General features: G+C 41.3%; 1 protein-coding gene across 5 annotated transcripts in view; it reads left to right on the top strand.

The window, feature by feature from the left end:
• Positions 1-22,353, top strand: part of ZBTB16 (zinc finger and BTB domain containing 16) — a 274,688-nt gene that overhangs the window by 234,843 nt on the left and 17,492 nt on the right. For all 5 annotated transcript variants that reach the window (XM_056794365.1, XM_007494765.3, XM_007494763.2 and 2 more), the window contains exon 5: positions 18,382-18,552. In XM_056794365.1, the coding sequence (XP_056650343.1) occupies positions 18,382-18,552 (171 nt within the window). The remainder of the gene's footprint in view (positions 1-18,381; positions 18,553-22,353) is intronic.

Here is a 22,353-nt window from a genome sequence, read left to right as displayed (position 1 = left end):
AGAAGCCACGAAATCTCTGAGCAAAGTGAGGAATGGGGACAGGTGGCTCCATAGCAGAGCTTGTCTCACCCTTTCCCCCTAGGTAAAAGGGTGGCCACTCCTCAGCAGTGCATGCCTGGAGAAAAGAGATGGGCATTTTGGTATTGTCTAGCTAGCTTAGGAAAAGGAGCCAGGAAGACAGGGGTCCTCTAGCCATGTGAACCTGGACTAGTCATTTTCTTTTTTCTGTGCATCATCTCTCCACCCCACCCCCTGCCCCGTGTTGATTCTAGATGATCTCAAAGGACCCATGCAGCCCTTCCATTCTGAGGGCCCAATTTCCTGCCTGGCGTGCTCTGTGAAGGTGGGTGGGGCCAGTGCCCCTAGGAAGTGTGCCTTCTGGCAAAGAGCCCCTCCTCCTTGTACTCCCAGAGCCTCAGTACAGAAGGGGACCATATGGCCCTTTGTGCACAGATACAGTCTTCCTAGTACAGTATCTACTCATTGTGAGAGCAAGGGCCTGGATCCCTATTATCAGCTGTCCCTTGCCTCCCTCCCTCCCATGAAACCAGACTGCCTGGGTCTCAAGGCAGCCAATAGGCAGGGTGTGCCCTCAAGGGTCTCCAGAAGGGTGGGAGAGAAAGGAAGCAAACTCATTCATTGAACCCTATAAAGTTAGGGAGAACAAGAAATATTTTCATACCCCCCCCCCCCAGACAGACAGACAGACAGACAGACACACACACACACACACACACACACACACACACACACACACACACACACACAAAACTGTTGAAGTGAAGTCAAACGTCTCAAAGTCAGATCCCTTTTTAGTATGAATTTGCTGTGTCTCATTCTGAGCACTAATTCCAATTTAATTGCAAGTGGCCTGAAGCCTCTTCAATAGGAGTAACAAATGGTTTGATTTTGTAAACTTCATCAGACTGCATTTTAAATGCGACACAGTAGCCCAACTCGAATGCCAATGAAGCACTGGAGTAGTTCTCTGTTTACTAATTATCCGTTTTTACTCCAAGCCACGCTGGCTGGCTTGTCTGATTAAATCGGATTTGTGGGATAGAGAACAGCTAGCAGAGTTTTCTCTATAGTAAACGAGATTGAAACTATGGGCCGCCTGGCTGCACACTGTAAATTATATTTCCTTTTAAAGGGGACGTGTCTCTTTTATTCCTCTGGCGTCCCTCCCGCATATTAAACTTTACGGGACAGAAATGTACCCGGCTGCTTTTAAATCCAGCCTCTCGCCCGCTGTCTATTAGCCAGCTTGCTTCCATTGCTTTCCCTCTCTGAAGAATTGTAAGGGAAATTGGAAGTTACATGTCATGGTCTTTCCCTCCACCCCCTACCCCACTCCTTTTCTTTTCATCCTTTTCTTTCTCCTCATCTTGGAACATTTTTTCCCCCATCACTACCCTCAAAGGTGTGCCCTGAGTGCGGGTAAAACAGGTTCTTCAAAACTCAGTTGAGTTTATTAAACAAAAACTAATATAGCTAGGGCCTAAAGAACTCCACCTGGCCTGGACCTAGGTTTAGAGAGGAGAAGGTTGGAAAAAGACCTTTCAGAGGACAGAAGAGGAGAAGGAGGGGTGAGGAATCAGAGAAGGGAAGGATCATCATCAAAATAACATTAACTCTATCCTCCCATCTCACTTGGAACTCGAGGTCCTCATCTGTAAAATGAAGGACTAAAACTGGATAATCCCAGAGAATGTCTTGAGCATCATTAAAGAGGGTCACTGACAGAGGACAGGAGGAGTAGTGTAGTTGGAGGCAGAGAGGGATGGTTGTCACTTTCCCTTGAGCTGAGAGTCCCACTGACCTGGCTCCCTTTCTCAGTCCCAGGGTCTGCTGGCCCCTTGCTCTCAGCCTATGTTAATTGCTTATTTCCTTTGGCTTTAGAAAAACAACTTTTGTCTTCCCTTCTCTCATATCTTTTTCCCTGTACACAAAATAAAAAAAATGGAGAAGCAACTAGTGATGGAAGTGTACCAGGCATCCACTATGACTATAACTGTCCAGGCTTGATCTAACCTGCCCTCATTAATAGATATCTATCTTTGTGTTGGGTACTTTTTATATTTTAATTTGCTTTTGAATGTCCTGCAAAATTAATGATACACACACTTTTTTTTCTTTGGGGACTATTGTGTGCAGTACAGTACGGAAAAGCCTCTTGGTGTCTCTGATAGCCTGGTTACCGTGGGAATGAATGGCCACTACCCTGTCAGTCCCATATTCTCTCCTTTTAATTGTTGACAGTAAAACGCGTTTAAATGCTGCTTAATTTGTAATCATCTTCTAGGGGAAAAAAGGAGAGGGACCATTAAAATGTCAGCAAAATGAATACATCCTTCTCTCTTTTTTGTTTTGTTTATTTATCTGAGGGTGATTTTTCTTTTCAGTGCCCAGCATTGTCAGATATTTAAGTGGCTCTGAAACAATCACGGTTTCATTTTATTTTGGATTTCTCTTTCCATCTCTCACTCCTCCCTCTTCACTTCCCACCCTCCTAGTTTTCTTCTATCTCTGTCTCTGTCTGTCTTTGTCTCTCTTATTCTCAGCCTTTCTCTGTTGGAAGGCAATTAGTCCATCATCAGTCTCTTGGTCTTGCTTGTCTCTGTCTCTCTCTGCCTTTCTCTGTTGTATGGTTATTGGTCTATCATCAATCTCTCTCCTATCTTTTTTCCTTCTTTTTGGTATTCTCTCTCTCTCTCTCTCTCTCTCTCTCTCTCTCTCTCTCTCTCTCTCTCTCTCTCTCTCTCTCTCTCTCTCTCTCTCTCTCTTTCTCTCTCCCTCTCTCCCTCTCTCCCCCTCCCCTCCCCTCCCCTCCCATCCCGTCCCTACACACACACACCCATCAAGCCCCAAAGTATTTGAAGACCTAAATTAAAAAAAAGAAAAAGTACTGATTGTGTGCTCCCTGACCCCTTCTCTTTGGTGAACCCCTTGGGTAGGCCTGGTTCTGGAAGAAATGGCTTTTTAGAGCAAATCATAGAACATTAGAACTGGGAAAGGATCTTAGAGATCATTGAATCCAATCCCTCCATTTTACAGATGAAGAAACTGAGTTCTTGTGCCTATTTGAAACCTCTACTTTTCCAGGTTTCTCTGAAAGACCAACTCTTCCTTCCTAGTTCTGCTTATGGTTTTCTTTATCACTGGGTTTCTGAAGATCCTGGTAAAAAGAATCTCTTGATTTTGGTGGCTCTTCATTTAATCTAAGCAGACCCATGGAACTGGTCACTTCTGGAGTCCCCATTCTATGGCCCTCATCAGTTCTAGTGAGTCCTAAGCAGACAACTAAGGGTCTTGTAAAAATGGATAGACACTGAAGTATCTCACAGAGCATCTCTCTTTACAATCTCTCTGTCATATCCAAAAAACTTTTTCCCCAATGAAAAAGGAATGTTTTTTTTTCTCTACAAGGCTAGACTCTATTAGGATAAGTATTTTAATAAATATATTGTAGAAATAAGGATGATCAGTTATCATCTATCAGTGCCCCTGTGCCCCAACTTTACTAGTTTTTAAAATTTATAATGTTAAAGGTCAGAGGAACAAAGGCTTAGGTAACAGGTAGGCTTAATTAATGTCTATCTCACTTGGGTTTCCTTCTCAACATCTCTGGGGATACTGATCCCAGGGACACTGAAGCTAAATGAATCTAGTAGCTGAATGATCTTAGCCCAAACATTGATATTATGATACCACCTTATAGACAGATAGAAGCCCATCAGTGCTTTGAGTCATAACAATCCACCATAGAACAGGAAGAAGCAATCAACATAGGTTGAATTGATTTCACACTTTGTGCTGTGCAGGTAGAGGAAAGTAACCTCAGGCTAGTTACACATTGCAAACATAGACTAGTAAATCATTTGTTCTTATCTGCAAGCTTTGCCAAATTCAGGAAGGAAATCTTCAGGATTGTTTCAAATTGGTTTATATGACTCCCAGTAATATCTCCTTCTCCTTATGTAGTATAAAAGAAAGAGAGGAGGGAATAAGCATATAAGGAGAGCCTACTATGTGCCAGGCATGATGCTAAATGCTTTACAAATATTCTCATTTAGCTATTAAAGGAGATAATGAGTGGAACTTGAATACAAGTGAGATGCCCCACAAAGATAGCCAATTTATTTTAAGGCTTTTTTTTTTTTAAACTAGCCTTTAGTGGCAGTAAAGTTCCAGACCTATTTCCATGTGGGAAAAATCTCCTTTCCCTTTGTCCTAGATGGGAAAATCTAAGCAGGCCTTTACCACCCCATCCCCCAATAACACTCCCAGCAGTCCCAGGGTTGCATGGAGCTCCTCCTCCTTACATCTATCACCCTCTCAGGTCTCACCATGGAGGTGTTTCCCTTAAGTGATGCCCCAATGATGCCTCTAGTCTCAGCTTCCTTAGGGATCAAACCCCAGTCCCCCTAGGTTGGGCCAAGCCAAGCTGCTGAAGGCAGCTTCTCACTGCCACTCAGGGCTGTTGAAGTTGGTCCAATTTTTCAATCGAGGGCCAATTAGTTTCACAAATGGGGGCCCTGTGGTGCCAGGGCGCATTTGTTCCAGGCCTAAGCACTGGCCTGGCGGCATTGTCCTGCCTCCCACCCCCGGGAGAGGCCATTGTCCTCACCCCCAGCGGGTGCTGCTTATTGCTGATTTATATAGGCAGGCATCCTGCCGGCTGCAGGCTTCACAGACACAGCTGGCTGAGGTGCTTAAGGCCTCGGACCCAGTGACCTTTGCCCCAATCCTGCTGTCATTTTGAAAGTTACAGACCAGAGGGCTGCATACCTCTCCGGATTTACTTTACACCCTCGCCTTCCACCCCCCGGCCCCATATACATAGACACCCCTGCTCCCTTTCTCTTTCTCCCCCCCTCTCCCCCTCTTGGTACAGAGTTTTGTCCCAGGAATAGGACAGGAAAGCCAAGAGAAAAGGATTTTTTTCTTTAGGTGTCTTTATGTGGTTGAAGAGTGGACAGTGATGAGTCTCCTTGGAACTCGATGAAGGAGGCTTCCTCAGTTGATGAGATTTGAAAGCTTCTCCTTCATTAGTTCTCTCTCAGTGTGTAATATTGAAGGCAAATAGCTGAGTGAATTCTCAGCTATCTGAGGGCACTCAGACCTCACCTGGACACACATGTCCTTCCCAAAGCACCTCCATTGCTATATTTCCTGTGAAGTCTTTATAAAGAACCATAGGTCTAGTGCTCAAAAGGTCCTCAGAAAGCCATCTGCTCTAACCCTTCATTTTTTAAACAAGGAAACTGAGGCCCAGGGAGATCATAAATGAAAGGCTCAATAGTCAGGTGAGTGAGATTGAATGTTTACAAACCTGGGAGACATATAGGAAAAAGACTTCTAGGAGTCTGGAGATCCAAGGTCTTATCCTAGATCTGTTACTAACCCAATATAAGCTTGGGCAAGTCTTCATCTCTTTGGACCTCAGTTTCCTCAACTGCAAAATGAGAACATTGACCTAAAAAAACCTACAAAAAGTCATTTATAAATTTAACATTCCATGAAAGGATATATTGTGTAATTTAATGTTACAGTTCAGGTCTAGTCAGGTCTGGTTTTTATTAGACTACACATTCTCTTCCTCTTGCTATTTTTCAGTCTTTGAAGCCAAAGTAAACTTTTTTTGTCTCTATATCTCACTGTCTCCTTCCTTCCTTCCTTCCTTCCTTCCTTCCTTCCTTCCTTCCTTCCTTCCTTCCTTCCTTCCTTCCTTCCTTCCTTCCTTCCTTCCTTCCTTCCTTCCTTCCTTCCTTCCTTCCTTCCTTCCTTCCTTCCTTCCTTCCTTCCTGTATCTCTCTAACTCTCTATCTCTATATGTGTCTCTCTCTCCTTTCTGTTTTCTCTTTTTTTCCTCCTCTCTTCTATCTGTTGGAGTGATTGACAAAATTAGTAAATCCATTCATGTTACTTTTATTGTGTGAGCCTCAATAAATCCCCCATGTCCAAGGCACACCTTAATGAGCTAGTGAGCTGACAAATTTGTTTACTGTAGCTGGAGGTGCCAAGTAATGAAATGCACTTGTGTCTGCTGCTCCCTGCTAAACAAATGCATGGTTTTCCAGAAGCCAGATCTGCTCTACTTTGCTTAGCTACTGATTTGCTGCTGCCACAAACTCCAAGATCTTGAAAGTTTAAAAAAATATATATATATATACATATATATATAATTGCCAAACCTCCTAAATGTTAAGAAAGTTTTAATTGATTATCTCTTTTCCCTTTTCTACTATTAAAATAATGATGACAAAAACAATAATAAAAGCAACATACCTCTTTCTTATTGAAATAAAAGATGATATAGTGTTGTGTAAAGACTTTCAAATTTATTAGAAGAAAAATAGAAAGAAGGGGCCATAAGAGGCTGGGATTGATGAGATTATAATTGACAGATGATCTTATTGCTGATTTCTTTGGCTTGCTCACTATCAGGCTACAAGGTTAAAAGTACCCACATAGGAGTTTTGCAGATAATTTTGATCTTAATTGCCCTGCCAAAAATATTTTCTTATCTCTCATTGCACATGCCCTGAGAGAGACCGAAGGCAAAAAGAAAAATGGAGGAATGCTGCCCCATTTGCCAAACATCAGTTATTATCTTTATTGTTCATTTTTAAAAACCAAACCCCCAAAGCATATACCCACATAAACAAGTGAATAATGATATGCTTTCATCTGCATTCTGACTTCAACAATTCTTTCTCTGGAGGTGGATAGCATTTTTTGTCCTAAGTCCCTTAGAATTGTATTGCTGAGAGTAGCTAAGCCTTTCACAGTTGATCATCAAACAACACTGCTGTTACCGTGTACAATGTTTTCCTGGTTCTGCTTATTTCACTCTGCATCAGTTCAGGTCAGTCTTTTCAGCTCTTTCTGAAATCATCCTGTTCATCATTCCTTATAAATCAATAGTTTTCCATCACCATCATATACCACAACTTGTTCAGCCATTCCCCAACTGAAGGACATCCCTTTAGTTTCCAATTCTTTGTCACCACAAAAAGAGCAGCTATAAATATTTTTGTACAAGCAGTTCCTTTGCCATTTCAGACATCAATTATTTTGATAGATGAAGTAGGCACAGATTAGCTAGGCCAGGGCAAACTTGGTTGACTCTGGCATTGGATTGGAGTTTCATTCACCATCACCACCCCCTCTCCATCTATCTATCCCTCCAATGTATAGGAAAACAAAATCCAATCAAAGACATTGGTGAAAAGGGAGAAACAACAATGTCAAGGTTCAGGCTTTCTCGCTTTCTTTTTTTCCTTTTTCCTTAGCTCCCCCCCCCCCCCATCCTTTACCATCCTCTTAAGATTCAGACAGTCTCCCAGCCACCTTGCCATGAGTCAGCCCTAAATGCCTCTTCCTCTCCCCTCTTCTCTCCGTTTCTCTCTCCCTCTCCTTCCACCTTCCGCAGATGATGCAGCTCTGTTACATCCTAGAATGACTAGGGAAAAGGCAGAACAGAGAAAGGAAAAAAGAAAAGCTTTAGCTGATCAGTTGGTAGTTGTGTGGTAGTTACAGCTGCTCAAGGCACCTTGGAAGGGAACAGATCCCAGAGGCAGAGGATATAGATGGAAGGATGCCTCTGAGAAGCCCATCATCTCTGGGGCTTGGACCATTGGGGTGGGCAGGACTGGCTGGAGAGGTGAGTGGGGTATAGAAAGCAGCATTCCATGCAGCAGCACACATCCACAGAAAGCAATCACAACCCACTTACCAAAAAAAGCTCAAGTATATTTAGATCCCTCTGCTCTTTTGATTAAGGAAATGCTTATAGCGGGAGATAATAAGAGCCTTGCTCAGAGAAGGTGTAGCACCTGAACATCTTCTCCAGCTGTGTACCACTCTGATCCTGCTCCCTTCTTTTCTATTAAAAAGCTAATTGGTATGGAAATGGCACAGGTGTAAACATGAGGGTTTTGTGTCTCATAATTTTGGATCCAGTCGTCACCGGGGTGAAGTAAACACCCCCATTTGTGTGTCACTCCCCCCCCCTCCCCTCCAAACACACCCTGGCTGCCCCTCCCTCTCTGTTCCTGCTAAAATTAAACTTGTTTTAAATAGGAATGTGTCTCTGTAAATGAATCCTGTATGCCTGGCAACCCAGACTTGAGCTACATCCTGGCCTAGGTTACCTTGAGAGAGCAGAGGAAACCACTCAGAAAGTGTGGAGTTCCACAAAGCAATGCTATTGTTGTCATGTATCTCAGAGTTGAAAGGTGGGCTTTCCATGCATGAACTCACAACAGTCCTGTGAGGTAGAGATTGCAAGTGTCATTATTTCCATTTTATAGATGAGAAAACTGAGTCCCAAAGAGATTGATTAAATGGTCACACAGCTGAGTAAGTGGATCAGAAATCAAATTTGATTCATGTTTTCCTGGTGTAAGGATAAGGGATGAGGGATAGGAAAAAAGGCAAAGGTTGTCTCTAAGAGGAAGAGAAAAGAATTTAGCCACAAACTCTGGGAAAATATTCTAGAAGGGGAAGCTCTGCAGAGGAGGATTTGGGGAGTTAACCGAGAAAAACAGTCAAATCTGTCCTTCTACCCATTACTTGTCTTTCCAGTCAGTCACCAAGCATTTATTAAATGCCTTCTGCATTCCAGGCAATGTGGTCAATATTGAGAGTTGATAGGTAAAAATGGAATAGATTCTGCCTTCAAGGCACTTATCAAAGGAGACAAACTGTATGTGTAGAAGTACTTTGTAAATTATATCAGGGTATTTGGGTTAGGGATGGAGGAAAGACCTAATGAAGAATGCTAATTTGGACTAGCAAGGTGACTTCAGACCCTGGGTAAGTCACTTAGCCCTGTTTGCCTCAGTTTCCTCATTTATCAAATGATCCAGAGAAGGAAATGGCAAACCACTCCAATATCCTTACCAAGAAGACCACAAATGGGGTCAAGAGAATTTGAAGATGACTGAAAAACAGCTGAACAACAACAAAAGAAGGTGATTTGAATTTGAAGGAAACTAGTTATTCTAAGTAGAAGGAAGGGCAGCTAGGAATGGGGGACATGATGCATTCTGGCTCTCTGGAAGACCTCTAGTGAGGAGGAACTCATTGTCTCTGAAGGAAGGATTGCTCACTTCCATTTTTACACACCTCTTATTATTAGCAAGTTTTTCCTTCTACCAACCTTTGTATCTGCATTTCTGAGATTTTGACCTATTACTTCTCATTCTACTTTCTGGGGTCAAATGGATCAACTCTTCATTCTTCTACTTGTCAGCCTTTAAAAACACTTGAAGCTGCTATGCAGACAGGCTCAGGCCATCCTGGGGCCTGCAAATATTTTCTTTTATTGTTGAGTCCCATTTGCAAGGGCCGTACCCACATTTCATGGAATCCTGCCTAACCCTTCCTTTAGACACATTCCCTTCCCACTGCTGCCCCCCTCCCAGAGTGTCAGGTCCATTCGAGGCTCCTACCAAAGCTGGGACCTTGGGTGAGCCAGGGCAAATTAATTAACCTTTCTAAACCTGCTTTCCTCTTCTGTATAATAGGGATGATAATATCTTTAGTATCTACTTGGGTGAGGTTGAGGATGTTAATTATTTACACCTCCCCCACATCTCTCTCACCTGTCTCCCATCTCTCCACCCACACAGCTGCTGCCACCCTAGTTTAGACCGTCCTAACACCTTTCCTGGACTATCACCACAACTTCCCAATGTCAATGCCCAGGCACTCATCTCACCAGAACAGCATTGCCGCCATGTTCCCAGCTGACATGCCATATCCCTATTTATGGAATTCCAGTGGTTCCCTGTTACCCCTAGGACCCAACTCTTCTGTTTGACATGCAAACCCACCTCCAATCTCTATTTCCAGCTTTGCTACAAATGAATCTCCCTCAAGGATCCATGCAATCTAATAATAATCAGAGCTATTTACAGGACTCTTTCATGTTTTCAAGATTGCTTTACAAATATTATCTCATTTGATCTTCACAACAATAATAGAATGTAGGTGCTATTATAGCACCTAAGCTATAGGTGTTGTTTTGTTAACACCCATCTCACACAGAAGAAACTGAGGTAGGCAGGTGAGTAGCTTGTCCAGGATCACACTGCTAGGAAGTGTCTGAGGCCAGATTTGGACCCAGAATCTCCCATCTCTAGCTTGGCTCTCTATCCACTGAGCTACCCAGCTGCCCCATGATGTGATATTTATAAAGAGCTTAACACACAGTGCCTGGCACATAGAGGGCTTTGTAGAAATATTAGATATGATAGGACTTTGGAACTGGAAGGAAAAAGGGGATTTTGAGATCATTTGGTTCAATATTCTTGTTTTACAAGAGAATAAACAAGCCCATGGAAGTAAAATGATTAACTTACATTCACAGAGCTCTAAGATGCTCTCTGGAGGCAGGGAACCATTCCTGGGAATTGTGAACAGAGATCCAATTCTGGCTGTGACAATAGCTCCCCCTGGTGTCTTTGGGCCAGGTCCTTGCACCTCAGTTTTTCCACCTATAAAATGGGCCTAATATTTCTCAATTCCCTATGTTGAAACATTAGCTGTATCAGAAAATTGTGGGGGGAAGGAGGATGAGCAGAAAGGAAAAGCATGCCCTGTATGTTTTCCCAAGGCCATCAGAGTTTTGTTAGCCCTTCTTCACATCTCACTGAAACTAATGAATTGCTAATACAATTTTCTAGATAATTTTATTTCCATAGTCCCACATTTTAATGTGTTTCCAAAAAGCTAGCATTTATTTGCTTAATCTCCCAGCGTAATACAATCTGCCCTGACTCATCAAAGATGCAGAACAATCAGCTAGGCAGAAACTACAACAAATTGTTTAATAACTCAAGTCTATTCTCTTGATTTTTAACTTACATCCACTAGTAGCTTTTCTTCTCCACCCTACCCCCACTCCCTACTTCTGCATTTTTAACTTATTTTACTCTTTTTTTTTAATCTCATGGGCAAAAAGATGGGAAGAATGGGAATGGAGACAATTGTCCCTTTTCTGCTTCCCTACTCTGCTTTATCAAGACTGTGAATCTATTAATTGGGTTGGGGAGAGTGTTTGAGTGTTTGCTGCCCAGGTTAAGGGTGTATGTATATATGTGGACATTGGAATGGTATATGATTTAAAACTGTAAGGAACCTTATAGCTCTGCTCATTTTCTCTGCACCTCCTTCCCCATTTACTAATGGAGACTAAAGCCCAACCTGGTTCCGTGACTTGCCCAAAGTTGTTTTTGTTGTTCACTGGTTTCAGTCCTGCCTGACTCTTTGTGATCCCATTTGGGGTTTTTTTGGTAAAGACAATGGCTTGCCATTTCCTTCTCCAGCTTGTTTTACAGATGGGGAAACCGAGGCAATCATTAATGAGTGATATGCCAAGGATCACACAACTAGTTAGCATCTGAGGCCAGATTTGAACTCACAAAGGACGAGTCTTCTCAACTCTAGACCCAGCACTGTACAGCTAATAAATAGCAGAACTGGGACTTAGTTTCAAATCTTCTAACTTCAATCCAGCACTGTTCCCATTATACCATTCCACTGCTGAACTAATAAGCAAGACAGAGAACAGAAAGAGACAAATGTCAAAAAGAGTTTAGGGAAAGGGAAAATTGGGGGGGGGGGTGACCACAGCAGTTCATATTTTTTTTCTATAGCAGATGACCATTTATAGATTTTGTGCCCAATCTAAAAATTAGCATAGGACTGATCAGCTTAGGATAGAGTGGGGGCAAGTGGGATGGGAAAAGATACGGGCTCTCCTGACAATCTGTTCATTCCCTACTGGAGAGGCCACAGGAAGGACAAGTTGAAAGCCCTAACAAAATCTTTGAGAGGCCAAAAGAACACAATTCTGCAGATAACAAAGGGTTCAAGCTTCTTATTGCATTACGTACTGAACCTTCCTTGCTATGGTGGATTCCTGTGTTAAGAGTTGTAACTGAGATTCTGGGCCTTGGTTTCCTCTTCTGCAGAATAAGAAAGCTTGATTGGATGATCACTAGGGCCCTTCTAACCATAATATTTCTTTATTGCAACATGCCTAGAGTAATTCTTAAATCATTGATCCTTTCAGAAAACACATCCCTGAATGCAATGTATTTCAAGGCTGTAGACACATGAACATTTGGTCCTTTTTGGCATAAATGATCATTAAAAATGCTCTTCTACTTTTATTTTCCCATTTTAAAAATTAGTACTTCCAGCTTCTGGTTTTGATTTTGGAGTCTTTTTTAGAAGAGGAGTAGTAATATCTTGCCTACAGCAATTTGAGGCCTCTGACTCAGTGGTCAGAACACTGGATCTTGAGTCAGGAAGATCTGTGTTCAAATCCAACCTCAAAAACTTAATAGCTGTGGACTATATTCTAGACATGTCACTTCACCTCTAATACTGAAACTGTCTTACTTTCCTCTACCATAAAATAGGGACAACAATTACACTTATCTCACAGAGTTGTTATGAGGATCAAATGAAATAATAATTGTAAAGCACTTTGCACATTGCTTGGCACATATTAAGTGCTTTATAAATGTTTGTTCTCTTCTTGTCTTCTCTGCTGCTCCATACCTTTGGAAGGAATTGATGATAAGCTCTATTATTGAAACTTGTTAATGGTGGAGTGGGAGATGGAGCAGAAGGCCAGGGAGCTGGCACCTCAGCTTGTATCTGTCTCTGTGTGACTTTTGGCAGATCAATCAGTCAGTAAATCATTAAGCATTTATTAAAAGCTTACTGTGTGCTAGGCACTGTTCTAAGGTCTTGGGAATACAAAGACATGAGCAAAATGGCCCCTGTCCTCAATGGGCTTATTATTTTGTGTCTTTGGTAACCAGTGACCTTCCATTCCTCCCAGAGATGTTACTGGAACCAGAGGGCCTGAAAGTTTTCAGTCAGGAGTCACTAGAGAAATGCAAAGTCCATTAGCTTATTATATTTATACACATATATCATGTATATTGCAAAAAAATACATTATTATTATTGTTAGTCCATTAGTCATAAAGTCTATTAGTTGTTGGAGAAGAGAAGACAATTTGTCGCAGAATATGTGGAACCCTTGAGCATGAAAAGGGGACAGTGGGTCTCACAACTGATGAGTATGGATCTGGCTTCTTGCCTTCTTTGTGCCTTCCCTTCCTCATTATCCAGTGTCCCTTCCATGATTACAATCAGTCTTCCATCATTCTGTTGAACCTCTACCCTCAGAGGTTGCCAGTGACAGCTCAGTCACTGAATTCAGTGGCCTCTTTTTAAAGTCTTGGTGATCTCTTTGGGGCTTTTCAAATTTTTGACCACTTCTTACTAGATATCTACTTTTGATTTTAGTTATACCATACTCCATTGGTTCTCTTAACTAACCACTCCGTTACTAGATTTTCATCTTCTTGTTCAGTCATTTTTCAGTTGTGACTAACTCTTTGTGACTTCATTTGGGATTCTCTTGGCAGCGACACTAGAATGGTTTGCCATTTCCTTCTCTGGTTCATTTAACAGGTAAGAAAACTGAGGCCAATTGAAGTTAAATGACTTGTTCAGGGTCACATAGTCAGTGTTTGAGGCCAGATTTGAACTCAGGAAGATGTCTCCAGGCCCTGCTCTCTGTCCACTGTGCCACCTAGACACCCATTTTCTGTCTCTGTCTGTCTGTCTGTCTGTCTGTCTGTCTGTCTGTCTGTCTGTCTCTGCCTCCCCACCCCCCTTTGGCCATCTCTTTCATTCCGTGACATCTGCTGCTTAACTCTGTACAGTTGATCTGTATCCCCAACCTAGGTTCCATATCTCTGTTCCCCAAGGGACATTTTTACTTTTATGTCCAAAGACTATTTCATTGTCTCCCAAACTGAATGTACCCTCTTTCCCCTCAACATCTACACTTCTTGCCAGTTTCGTGATTCTTGTACATTAGTGACTGTCTCCCCAATTTTTTGCACTCTGATTCTTTGCTATCCTTCACTCTAAATATCCAGTTAGGTGTCACATCCTGTCAATTGTACCTCCACTAGCCTTCTTGCCTTTCTCCTCTTCCTCCTCTATTCCTGTGGCCACTGCCATAATACATTTCCTCTTTGCCATCCTTTTGGACTGCTGGAGCTGTACTTTTCCCCATCATCTCAAATTCATTCTTCCTGCCATTGCCAGAGTGTTCTTTCTTAGGCATCTGTCTGATCCTATCATTTTACTGCTCAAGCATCTTCAGGAGCCTTTTTATCTATAGACTAGAGTTCAGAGCCCTCTGCACAGCATCCAAGACCACCCTCTATAGTCTGATTCTACATTGCTATAGTAACTTTCTCTTGCTTCATGGTGGTGGACATAAGCAGGTCTTACAGAATGTGCATGCCTGTGAGTTACAGAAATACCCACATTGATGAGATCATAGATTTATCAGTATTCTCCTCCATGTTCTCAGGACTCCAGCCAAACTGGAGTCTTTCTGCTCTACCTCTTAGTATGCCTTTGTTCACAATGTTCTCTATCTCTAAAATGACCTTCCTTCTCCTAGATCATTGCCACCTATCTTTTAAAGCCCAAAGCAAATGCAACCTCCATGAAGGCTTCTGTGATCATGGATTATTTTCTCTTCCCCTCCTCAGAATTTATGTAGCATAATAATAATGAAGATGACTATAGTAAACTCTCTATAGTTATGATGTATCAGGCATTTTCTTTTAAAAAAATTTTCAAATAGCGGGTAAAAATAATTTTCATTATTCGTTTTTTAAAAATGTGAGTGCCTAGAGACAAAAGGTCCTAGGTTCAAATCTGGCCTCAAATACTTCCTAGCTGTGTGACCCTGGGCATATAGTATGTAACCCCCATTACCTAGCTCTTACATGCTCTCTTCTGCAAAGGTGGAAGTTACGGGTTGAAAAAAAATTAAGTGCCAAATTCTCTCCCTCCCTTTCTCCCCTTCCCCTCATTGAGAAGGCAAATAATTTTATATAGATTATACATGTGAATCATGCAAAACATTTTCATATTATTCTTATTGTGGAAGAAAACATACCCCCCTCCAAAAAAAATCCCCAAGAAAAATAAAGTTTAAAAAGTATGCTTCAATCTGCATTCAGACTTATCAGTTCTTTCCCTGGAGTTAGAGATCATTTTTCATCTTAAGTTCTTCAGAATTCTGATATCATTGTATTGCTGAGAAGATCAAAGTCATTTAGAGTTGATCATTGTACAGTATTGCTGTTATTGTACATAATGTTCTCCTGATCCTGCTTGTTTTACTTTGCATCTGTTCATGTAAGTCTTTCCAGGTTTTTTTTGAAACCATCGTACTCATCATTTCTTATAGCACAATAATATTCCATTACAATCATATATCACACCTTGTTCTGCCATTCCCGATGGGCATCCCTTTAATTTCCAATTCTTTGCTACCACAAAAAGAGCTGCTATAAATATTTTTGTGCATATGGGTCAAGTTCCTCATCCAGTAAGATAGACCTTCCTTCTGCCCCTCTAAGTTGTCTTGGATTGAAAGTTACTTCATTCTGTCCTTTGTTAGCTCTGCCCCTCTACAGTTTGTTTTGAGGTATTATTTTAAAGTTGTTTGGAGGGAGATTTCAGAGAACTCAGTTGAAACCCTGCCTGAGATAATAATTGCAAAGTTCTTGAAAAATGCCACCTTTGTAAGGCATTTTTAAAGCACTTTGCAATTATTATCTCATTTGATCCTCAAAACAACTCTGGGAGGTAAGTACTATTATTAGCTTTATTTTCCAGATGAATAAACTGAGGCAAACAGAAGTTAAATGATTTGCCCAGGGTCACAGCTAGTAAGGATCTGATGTCAAATTCGAACTCAGATCTTCTAACTTCAGGCTTTGATAGTTTATCCTTTTACGAACAGCTGCCCCGTTTCACAATTTAGCATTGTATCTATCTTTTGATATTGTGTATCTGTGTTTATGTTTTTTTCCTTCTGTTAGATTGTGAACTCCATTATGGCAAAGGCAATGTTTATCTATACTTTGTGACTCCTCCAAACACTTAGCTGGGCATAATAGGTATTAATAAGTGTTTCCAAATTAATGGATGAAGATCTCTGTTGTGGGAGTCAGAAGGAAATAGGATTCAGATTTAATCAATCAGGTATTTACTAAGTGCCTTACTATGTACATGCCAGGCACTCTGCTGGGTGCTGGGAATGCAAGGATGGAGAATAAAATAATTCCTACTCTCACTGAGCATAACTTCTAATGAGAGAGACAACAGATACCCACATCAATATAAAGAGCATAAATAGAAAGTGAATAAATACAGGTTTTGCATATTATAAATATATACACATATTTTTAATATTTTTATGTCTACACATGCACACACAGTACTTTAAATACAAACTATACAGTCCTACAAGCATGGAAAGGTGAGTGCCAGAAAAATTAGAGGGAATCTGGAAGAGTTTTGTGGCTCTTGAACGGCATTATAAAGGAAGAGAAGGACCACGTGAAGCCGAAGGAAAGAAATCTGTTCTAAGCATATCGAATGGTCTAGATGGAACATGGCTTTGGTTTCCATCAGCATTTTTCTCTTTCTTTCTCTTTCAGCACTACATATTTTTATTCCATGTTTGAGTTTTTCTGAGTTTGTGTCTCTCTTTTTTTCCCTGATCCTCCCCTAGAAATTGCATAATTCTTGGTATCTATAGGATTTACTTAGAACCAAAGTTACCCTAAGCCCATCAGTCATTTACTCTTCTCATGATGTTGAAAAGTATTTTTTTAAAAAGGTAGCATAGCCTTTTTAGGAATGGCTGCAGGAGGCACTCTGCAGTGGTGTACTAGACCAGCAAGTTAGCTAAACCTCTACAGAAATCATTCCTATTTCTTCATTTGATGACACTCCCCAACATGGTCTCTCCTTTCTTGAGGTGCTGGTCTTCCTTCTATTCCTTCTCAAATTCAACCAGTTCAGAATAAGACAAAAATCAAGAGAAGGGAGATAGATATCTCCCATTTGGTGTCATTGGTGATGGGCCTGGAACTCCGGAAAGTAGAGAAGTGTGAAAGATGGGGGACTCAAAATCCGAGATTTTCCATCATGTGGCTCAGTAAGTTCAGCAGCCAAAGAACCAGTGGGAGGCCTCTCCCTTTTCAGATGTTCTCTGTAACTTGGCTTGGTTAGACTACACTGGGTCTCAGTTCATTTTTTGAATGTGTTTGGATAGGGGCAAAATATATGGATGCCCAGAGCCTTTGCAGGAGAAATAGTGCAGGTGGGCAAATGTAAGTGAATGCACACAGGAAAAACAAATCCAAACTCTGCTTGTGGGAGCAATGAGTTATCAGTTATGATCCATGAAAAGAGTCTCTTTGAGACCAACCTTAAAGAGATTAGCTGCTATAGCCACAGAAAGTTAGCCAAATGCCAGCTATTCCTAGGGAGAGGCTTGGAAACCAAGGCTTTAATAAACCATCGTTCTATTTCTGCTCCAAAAGTAGCCGCTGGTCCCAGGCATCAGCATACCTCACAAAAAGCATCATGGAGCTGAGGAAGGAATTTGTATCGAATGGGGATTATTAAAAGATAGTACTAGGATCCCAAAGGCAAAGAGTACCTGACTTCAGGGAGTTTACATTCTTCTGGGGAAGAAGGGGAGATGGTGGTTGTTGTTCAGTTGTTTCAGTCTTGCTGACTCTTCGTGACCCCATTTGGGGTTTTCTTGGCAGAGATACTGGGCTGGTTTGCCATTTCTTTCTCCAGCTCATTTTACAGGGGAGGTGGACAAGAGGCAGACTGATGGTTGCTCTCTCCACAGGACCACACAGATTCTTAACCCCAGCCTTTAGAAATGACATTGAGAATATGCCTGCGCTTTCCATATGGTGACACACAAGAGAGAGAAATCTAGGCTCAGCTATGAAGCTTGACCCAGTCTTATGATTTTCAGATAGAAAATGTGGAATTGCACTTGGGGAATTCAGGTTTTAGTTCTTATAGGTTTCAATTAGCACTGAGTAAATCGGCGACCTGCTCCATGCCTTGCTTTTTAGATATTCAGCCATTTCAGTTGTGTGTGACTCTTTGTGACCCCATTTGGGGTTTTCTTGGCAAAGTTAGTGGGGTAGTTGGCCATTTTCTTTTCCAGCTCATTTGACAGAGGAGGAAATTGAGTCAAAGTGGGTTAAGTGGCTTACCCAGGGTCACACAACTAGGAAATGTCTGAGGCCAGATTTGAACTCAGAAAGATGAGTTTTCCTGACTCTGCTACCTGGTTGCCCTATGCCTTACTTTATCTTCCATAAAATGAGGGTGAGAGTGTGTATCTATCTACCCTATGGTTGGTAGGGTGTAGGGGCCATCTACATGTCCCTGGATAGGTTCATTGACTTCCTGTTTTCCCTCTTTTCTTCAGGCACTGACATGGCTGTCTTCTGTCTACTGTGCGGGAAGCGCTTCCAGACTCAGAGCGCACTCCAGCAGCACATGGAGGTCCACGCAGGTGTACGCAGCTACATCTGCAGTGAGTGCAACCGCACCTTCCCCAGCCACACGGCTCTCAAGCGCCACCTTCGCTCACACACAGGTAAGCCCAAGAAGGATGGGACTTGGGAACAGGAACCTTCTTTGCCCTTGAAGTCTAGACCGACAATTCCTATTTTGTGCCAGCACTCCAGGGACCCTTCGACATGGGGAGATGTGGTGGCAGGGCAACATAGTTTTGCATGAAGGGGACTAAGGGAAATGAGGGTCAAGAAATTTGGGTTCCAGGACCAGATCTCTCACTGTCATTATATGACTTATCAGTATCACAAATGGTTTTTTAAACAATTCTGTAGGACCACAAAAAGTTAAACCAAGCTTTCCTCTAATAACGAAGAAAGAAGGTCAGGACTCAAATTTCCCAGAATTGTGTAAAGACCAATGACCCTAGTTTTGTAATAATAAGGACCTCTCAGGGTTGCCCAGTGGTTAGAGTATGGGGCCTAAAGTCAGGAAGGCTCAAATTTAAATCTGGCCTCAGATACTTAATAGTTGTGTGACTCTGGGCAAGGTCCTTAACCCTGTTTGCCTCAGTTTCATCTTCTGCCAAATGATCTGGAAAAGGAAATGTCAAACCACTCTAGTACTTTTCTCAAGAAAACCCCAAATGGAGTCACAGAGAATCGAACACAACTAAACAACAAAATACAATGCTAATGCTAACTAAGATTTACATTTTGTTTCAAAGTTTGGAAAGTGTTTTAGATATAATACTATCTCATTTAAGCTTCATTATGACCCCATGAGATAGATTCATACTATTGGTATTATTATCCCAATTTTGCAGATGAGAACACTGATGCTCAAAGTATGTGATTTGGCTAGATGTCCTAGTCCAGAGGTGTCAAATTTGGCAGCAAAACTCTTGAGGGCTAACTAAACCCATTTAAAATATAATTAGGAAATACCAAACAAATAAAAATATAATGAATCATAGATCATAAGCCTATTTATAGAGGCATGATTTTGACTTCAGTTATTTAGGAATAGCATCTGTCTGTCCCCCCACCCTTTTTTCCATCTCTCTGTCTCTTTCCCTCTATCTCTGTGTGACTCTATAACAGAACAAACCAATGATTTCTTGATTTTCCTTGATAATAATGATAATAATTCTATCCTTTAAAAATATAGTAACCAACAAAGAAATTTCGGTTCTGTATCTTATTTTCACCAAGAAGGAACTTGTTGCTGAATGGAAATAGATGAGAACTTAACTAGATAACTGACCACTTCATCTTGGAATTTGGGAAAGATATAGGAAAACTTGATGAATCCTAATATGCACCCTAGATTTGAGAGTGCAAATTTCAAAGGATTTAGAGAAAGAGTTGGGCTGATCCTGTCATCTATAGGATGACATTAGTAGGTCCTGAAATCTATGTGGAAACTCAACCTAAAAGGAAGAGTAGGTGCTTGGGAACAAAATATTTGTCAAGGTACAAAAGTAACAATTCTTTTGTAGAGAAAAAGTGGGAGTTGCCTACAGAGACCAATTTGGATACAAAGAGAGTCTGTCAGCCAACTTAGATTTTTAACAGACTCACAGAAGAGATGGAAGTCAGGAAAAGTAATGAAGAATAACTACAAAACATTGCACATCCTTGTAAGAATAGTTAAAGCTAAGAATGAACTGATGCTGGTGAGGATAACTACACTTGGGGAAAGAAGAGGATCAGAGGAGGGATAGGATAACTGATTGTTTTGGGGTAATGAAAGAACTGGAAAATAGGATGGCTGAGCCTTTTCATTATCTTTGAAAAATGTTGAATAAGTACAGGTACCATAGGATTAGAGAACAGTAAATGTCCCCTAAAAAGGAGAGTCAAGGAGAGGGAGAAGTCTTTAAGCTAGAGGGCTTGACCTCAAACCCTGAGAAAAAGCTAGAAGGTATTGGTGAACATCTCGAAAAAAGACAAAGTGGCCCAAAGGAACCAGTATAATTTTTATCATGCCAGTCTAACCTTATTTCCTTTTTTGATAGGGTTACTAAATAAGGAGATCTGGGCAGTGCAATAGATACAGCTTACATAAATCATTAGTGAAACGTTTGACAAAACCTCTCAAGGTATTATTGTGGAGAAAAAAAGTGGAGGGATATGGACTAAAGCATAGGAGGATTTAGAATTGGTTTAATAGGAAGCACCAAAAAGTAATCATTAATTATCTTATGATCAGTTTAGAAGGAGGTCTTCAGTGTCATAACTCAAGAATCTTTTCTTGGCCTTTTGCCAGTGCCTTGGATAAAACAACAGAGGGCTTGCTTGACAAGTTTGCACATGATAAGCTGAGAGGGGATAGCTGACACTAAATGGCAAATTCAGGGTCTAAAAAGCCCTTAATAGGCTAGAACACTGAGATGGATCTAATAAGATGAAATTTAATAAGGATAACGGCAAAGTATTAGACTAGGTTTCAAAAATAAATCACAAATAGACGTTGAGGGAGGCAAGCCTAGATAAGAGTTCATTTGAAAAAGAGCTGAGAATTTTGGTTTTGAAAGTTCAGTTGAGTCATTAGTGTGATGTGGTATCCAAGAAAACGAATGATTTTAAGCTGTATTAAGAGAGGGTATCCACTAATAAGGAAAGTGATAGTTCTGCTGTGCTCTGCCATAATCAGACTCTCTCTTAAACACTGTATTCCATTCTGGGCTACATTTTAGAAAAGGCAGCTGATAAGCTACAAGAATCCAAAGGAAGTAACCAAGATGACAAAAGTTATTAACCTTTTTCTTAGATTTTGCCATCTTAGAATCAATTGGAAAAAAAAACTGTGGATGTTTAGAACTTAAGGAAAAGAAGATATGGGTGATATGTTAGCTGGCTTCAAGAATTTGAAGGATTGTAAGGTAGATGAAGAAATAGACTTGATCTTCATCGACCCACAGGGCCAAACTAGGAACAAAGGGTAGAGGTTTTTATGAGATAGATTGAAACTTGATGTCAGGAGGAACTGGTAGAATAGATAGAACCAAAGAATAGTCATGCCAACAGGGAGAGGGCGAGAAAAAAAGAGAAAGAAGGGACAGATAGCTTTGGGTCTATGGAGTTTTATCTAAGGGAGACCAAATTCCCCACCTCTGATTCCTAACAATTAGGACTCATTCCAACAAAAGCAGAATGGGCTGCCTCAGGAGATGGTGAGCTCTCCCTCATTGGAGGTCTTCAAGCAAAATCTTCGATGACCACTTACCTGTAGAGTATGTTGTAGAGGCTGGGCAGATAGTTGGCTCAGTGGATAACACTGGACCTGGAGTCAGGAAGTTCAGATCTTGCCTCAGACACTAACTGTATGACCCTGGCTGAGTCACTTAACCCTGTTTGCCTCAGTGGCAGCTAGATGACTGGATAAAGAACTGGTCTAGAATCAGGAAGACCTAAGTTCAAATTCAGCCTTAGACACTTAATAGCTGTGTGACTGTGGGCAAGTTACTTAACCTCTGTTTACTTTAATCCACTGGAGAGGAGAATGTTAAGCTACTTCAGGCTCTTTGCCAAGAAAACTCCATGGATGGAGCAGCTGATCTGGCCTCAGACACTTCCCAGCTGTGTGACCCTGGGCAAGTCACTTAACCTTCATTGCCTAGCCCTTACCTCTCTTCTGCCTTGGAACCAATACCCAGTATTGATTATAAGACATAAGGTAAGGGTTTAAAAAAAAGAAAACCCCATGGACAGTATGGTTCATGGGGTCACAAAGAATCCTATAGGACTGAATGCCTGAAGAACAACAACGACAAATGTTGTAAAAATATGACATCCTAAATGGCCTCTGAAGTCCTTTCCAATGATTAGATTCTGTGGCTGTGATTCTGCCCCTCTCTGTGTCCAGGTATATGACCAGG

This window comes from Monodelphis domestica, chromosome 4, assembly GCF_027887165.1.
Source record: "Monodelphis domestica isolate mMonDom1 chromosome 4, mMonDom1.pri, whole genome shotgun sequence".
Taxonomy (NCBI): domain Eukaryota; kingdom Metazoa; phylum Chordata; class Mammalia; order Didelphimorphia; family Didelphidae; genus Monodelphis; species Monodelphis domestica.
This window is presented reverse-complemented; position numbering and strand designations above follow the sequence as displayed.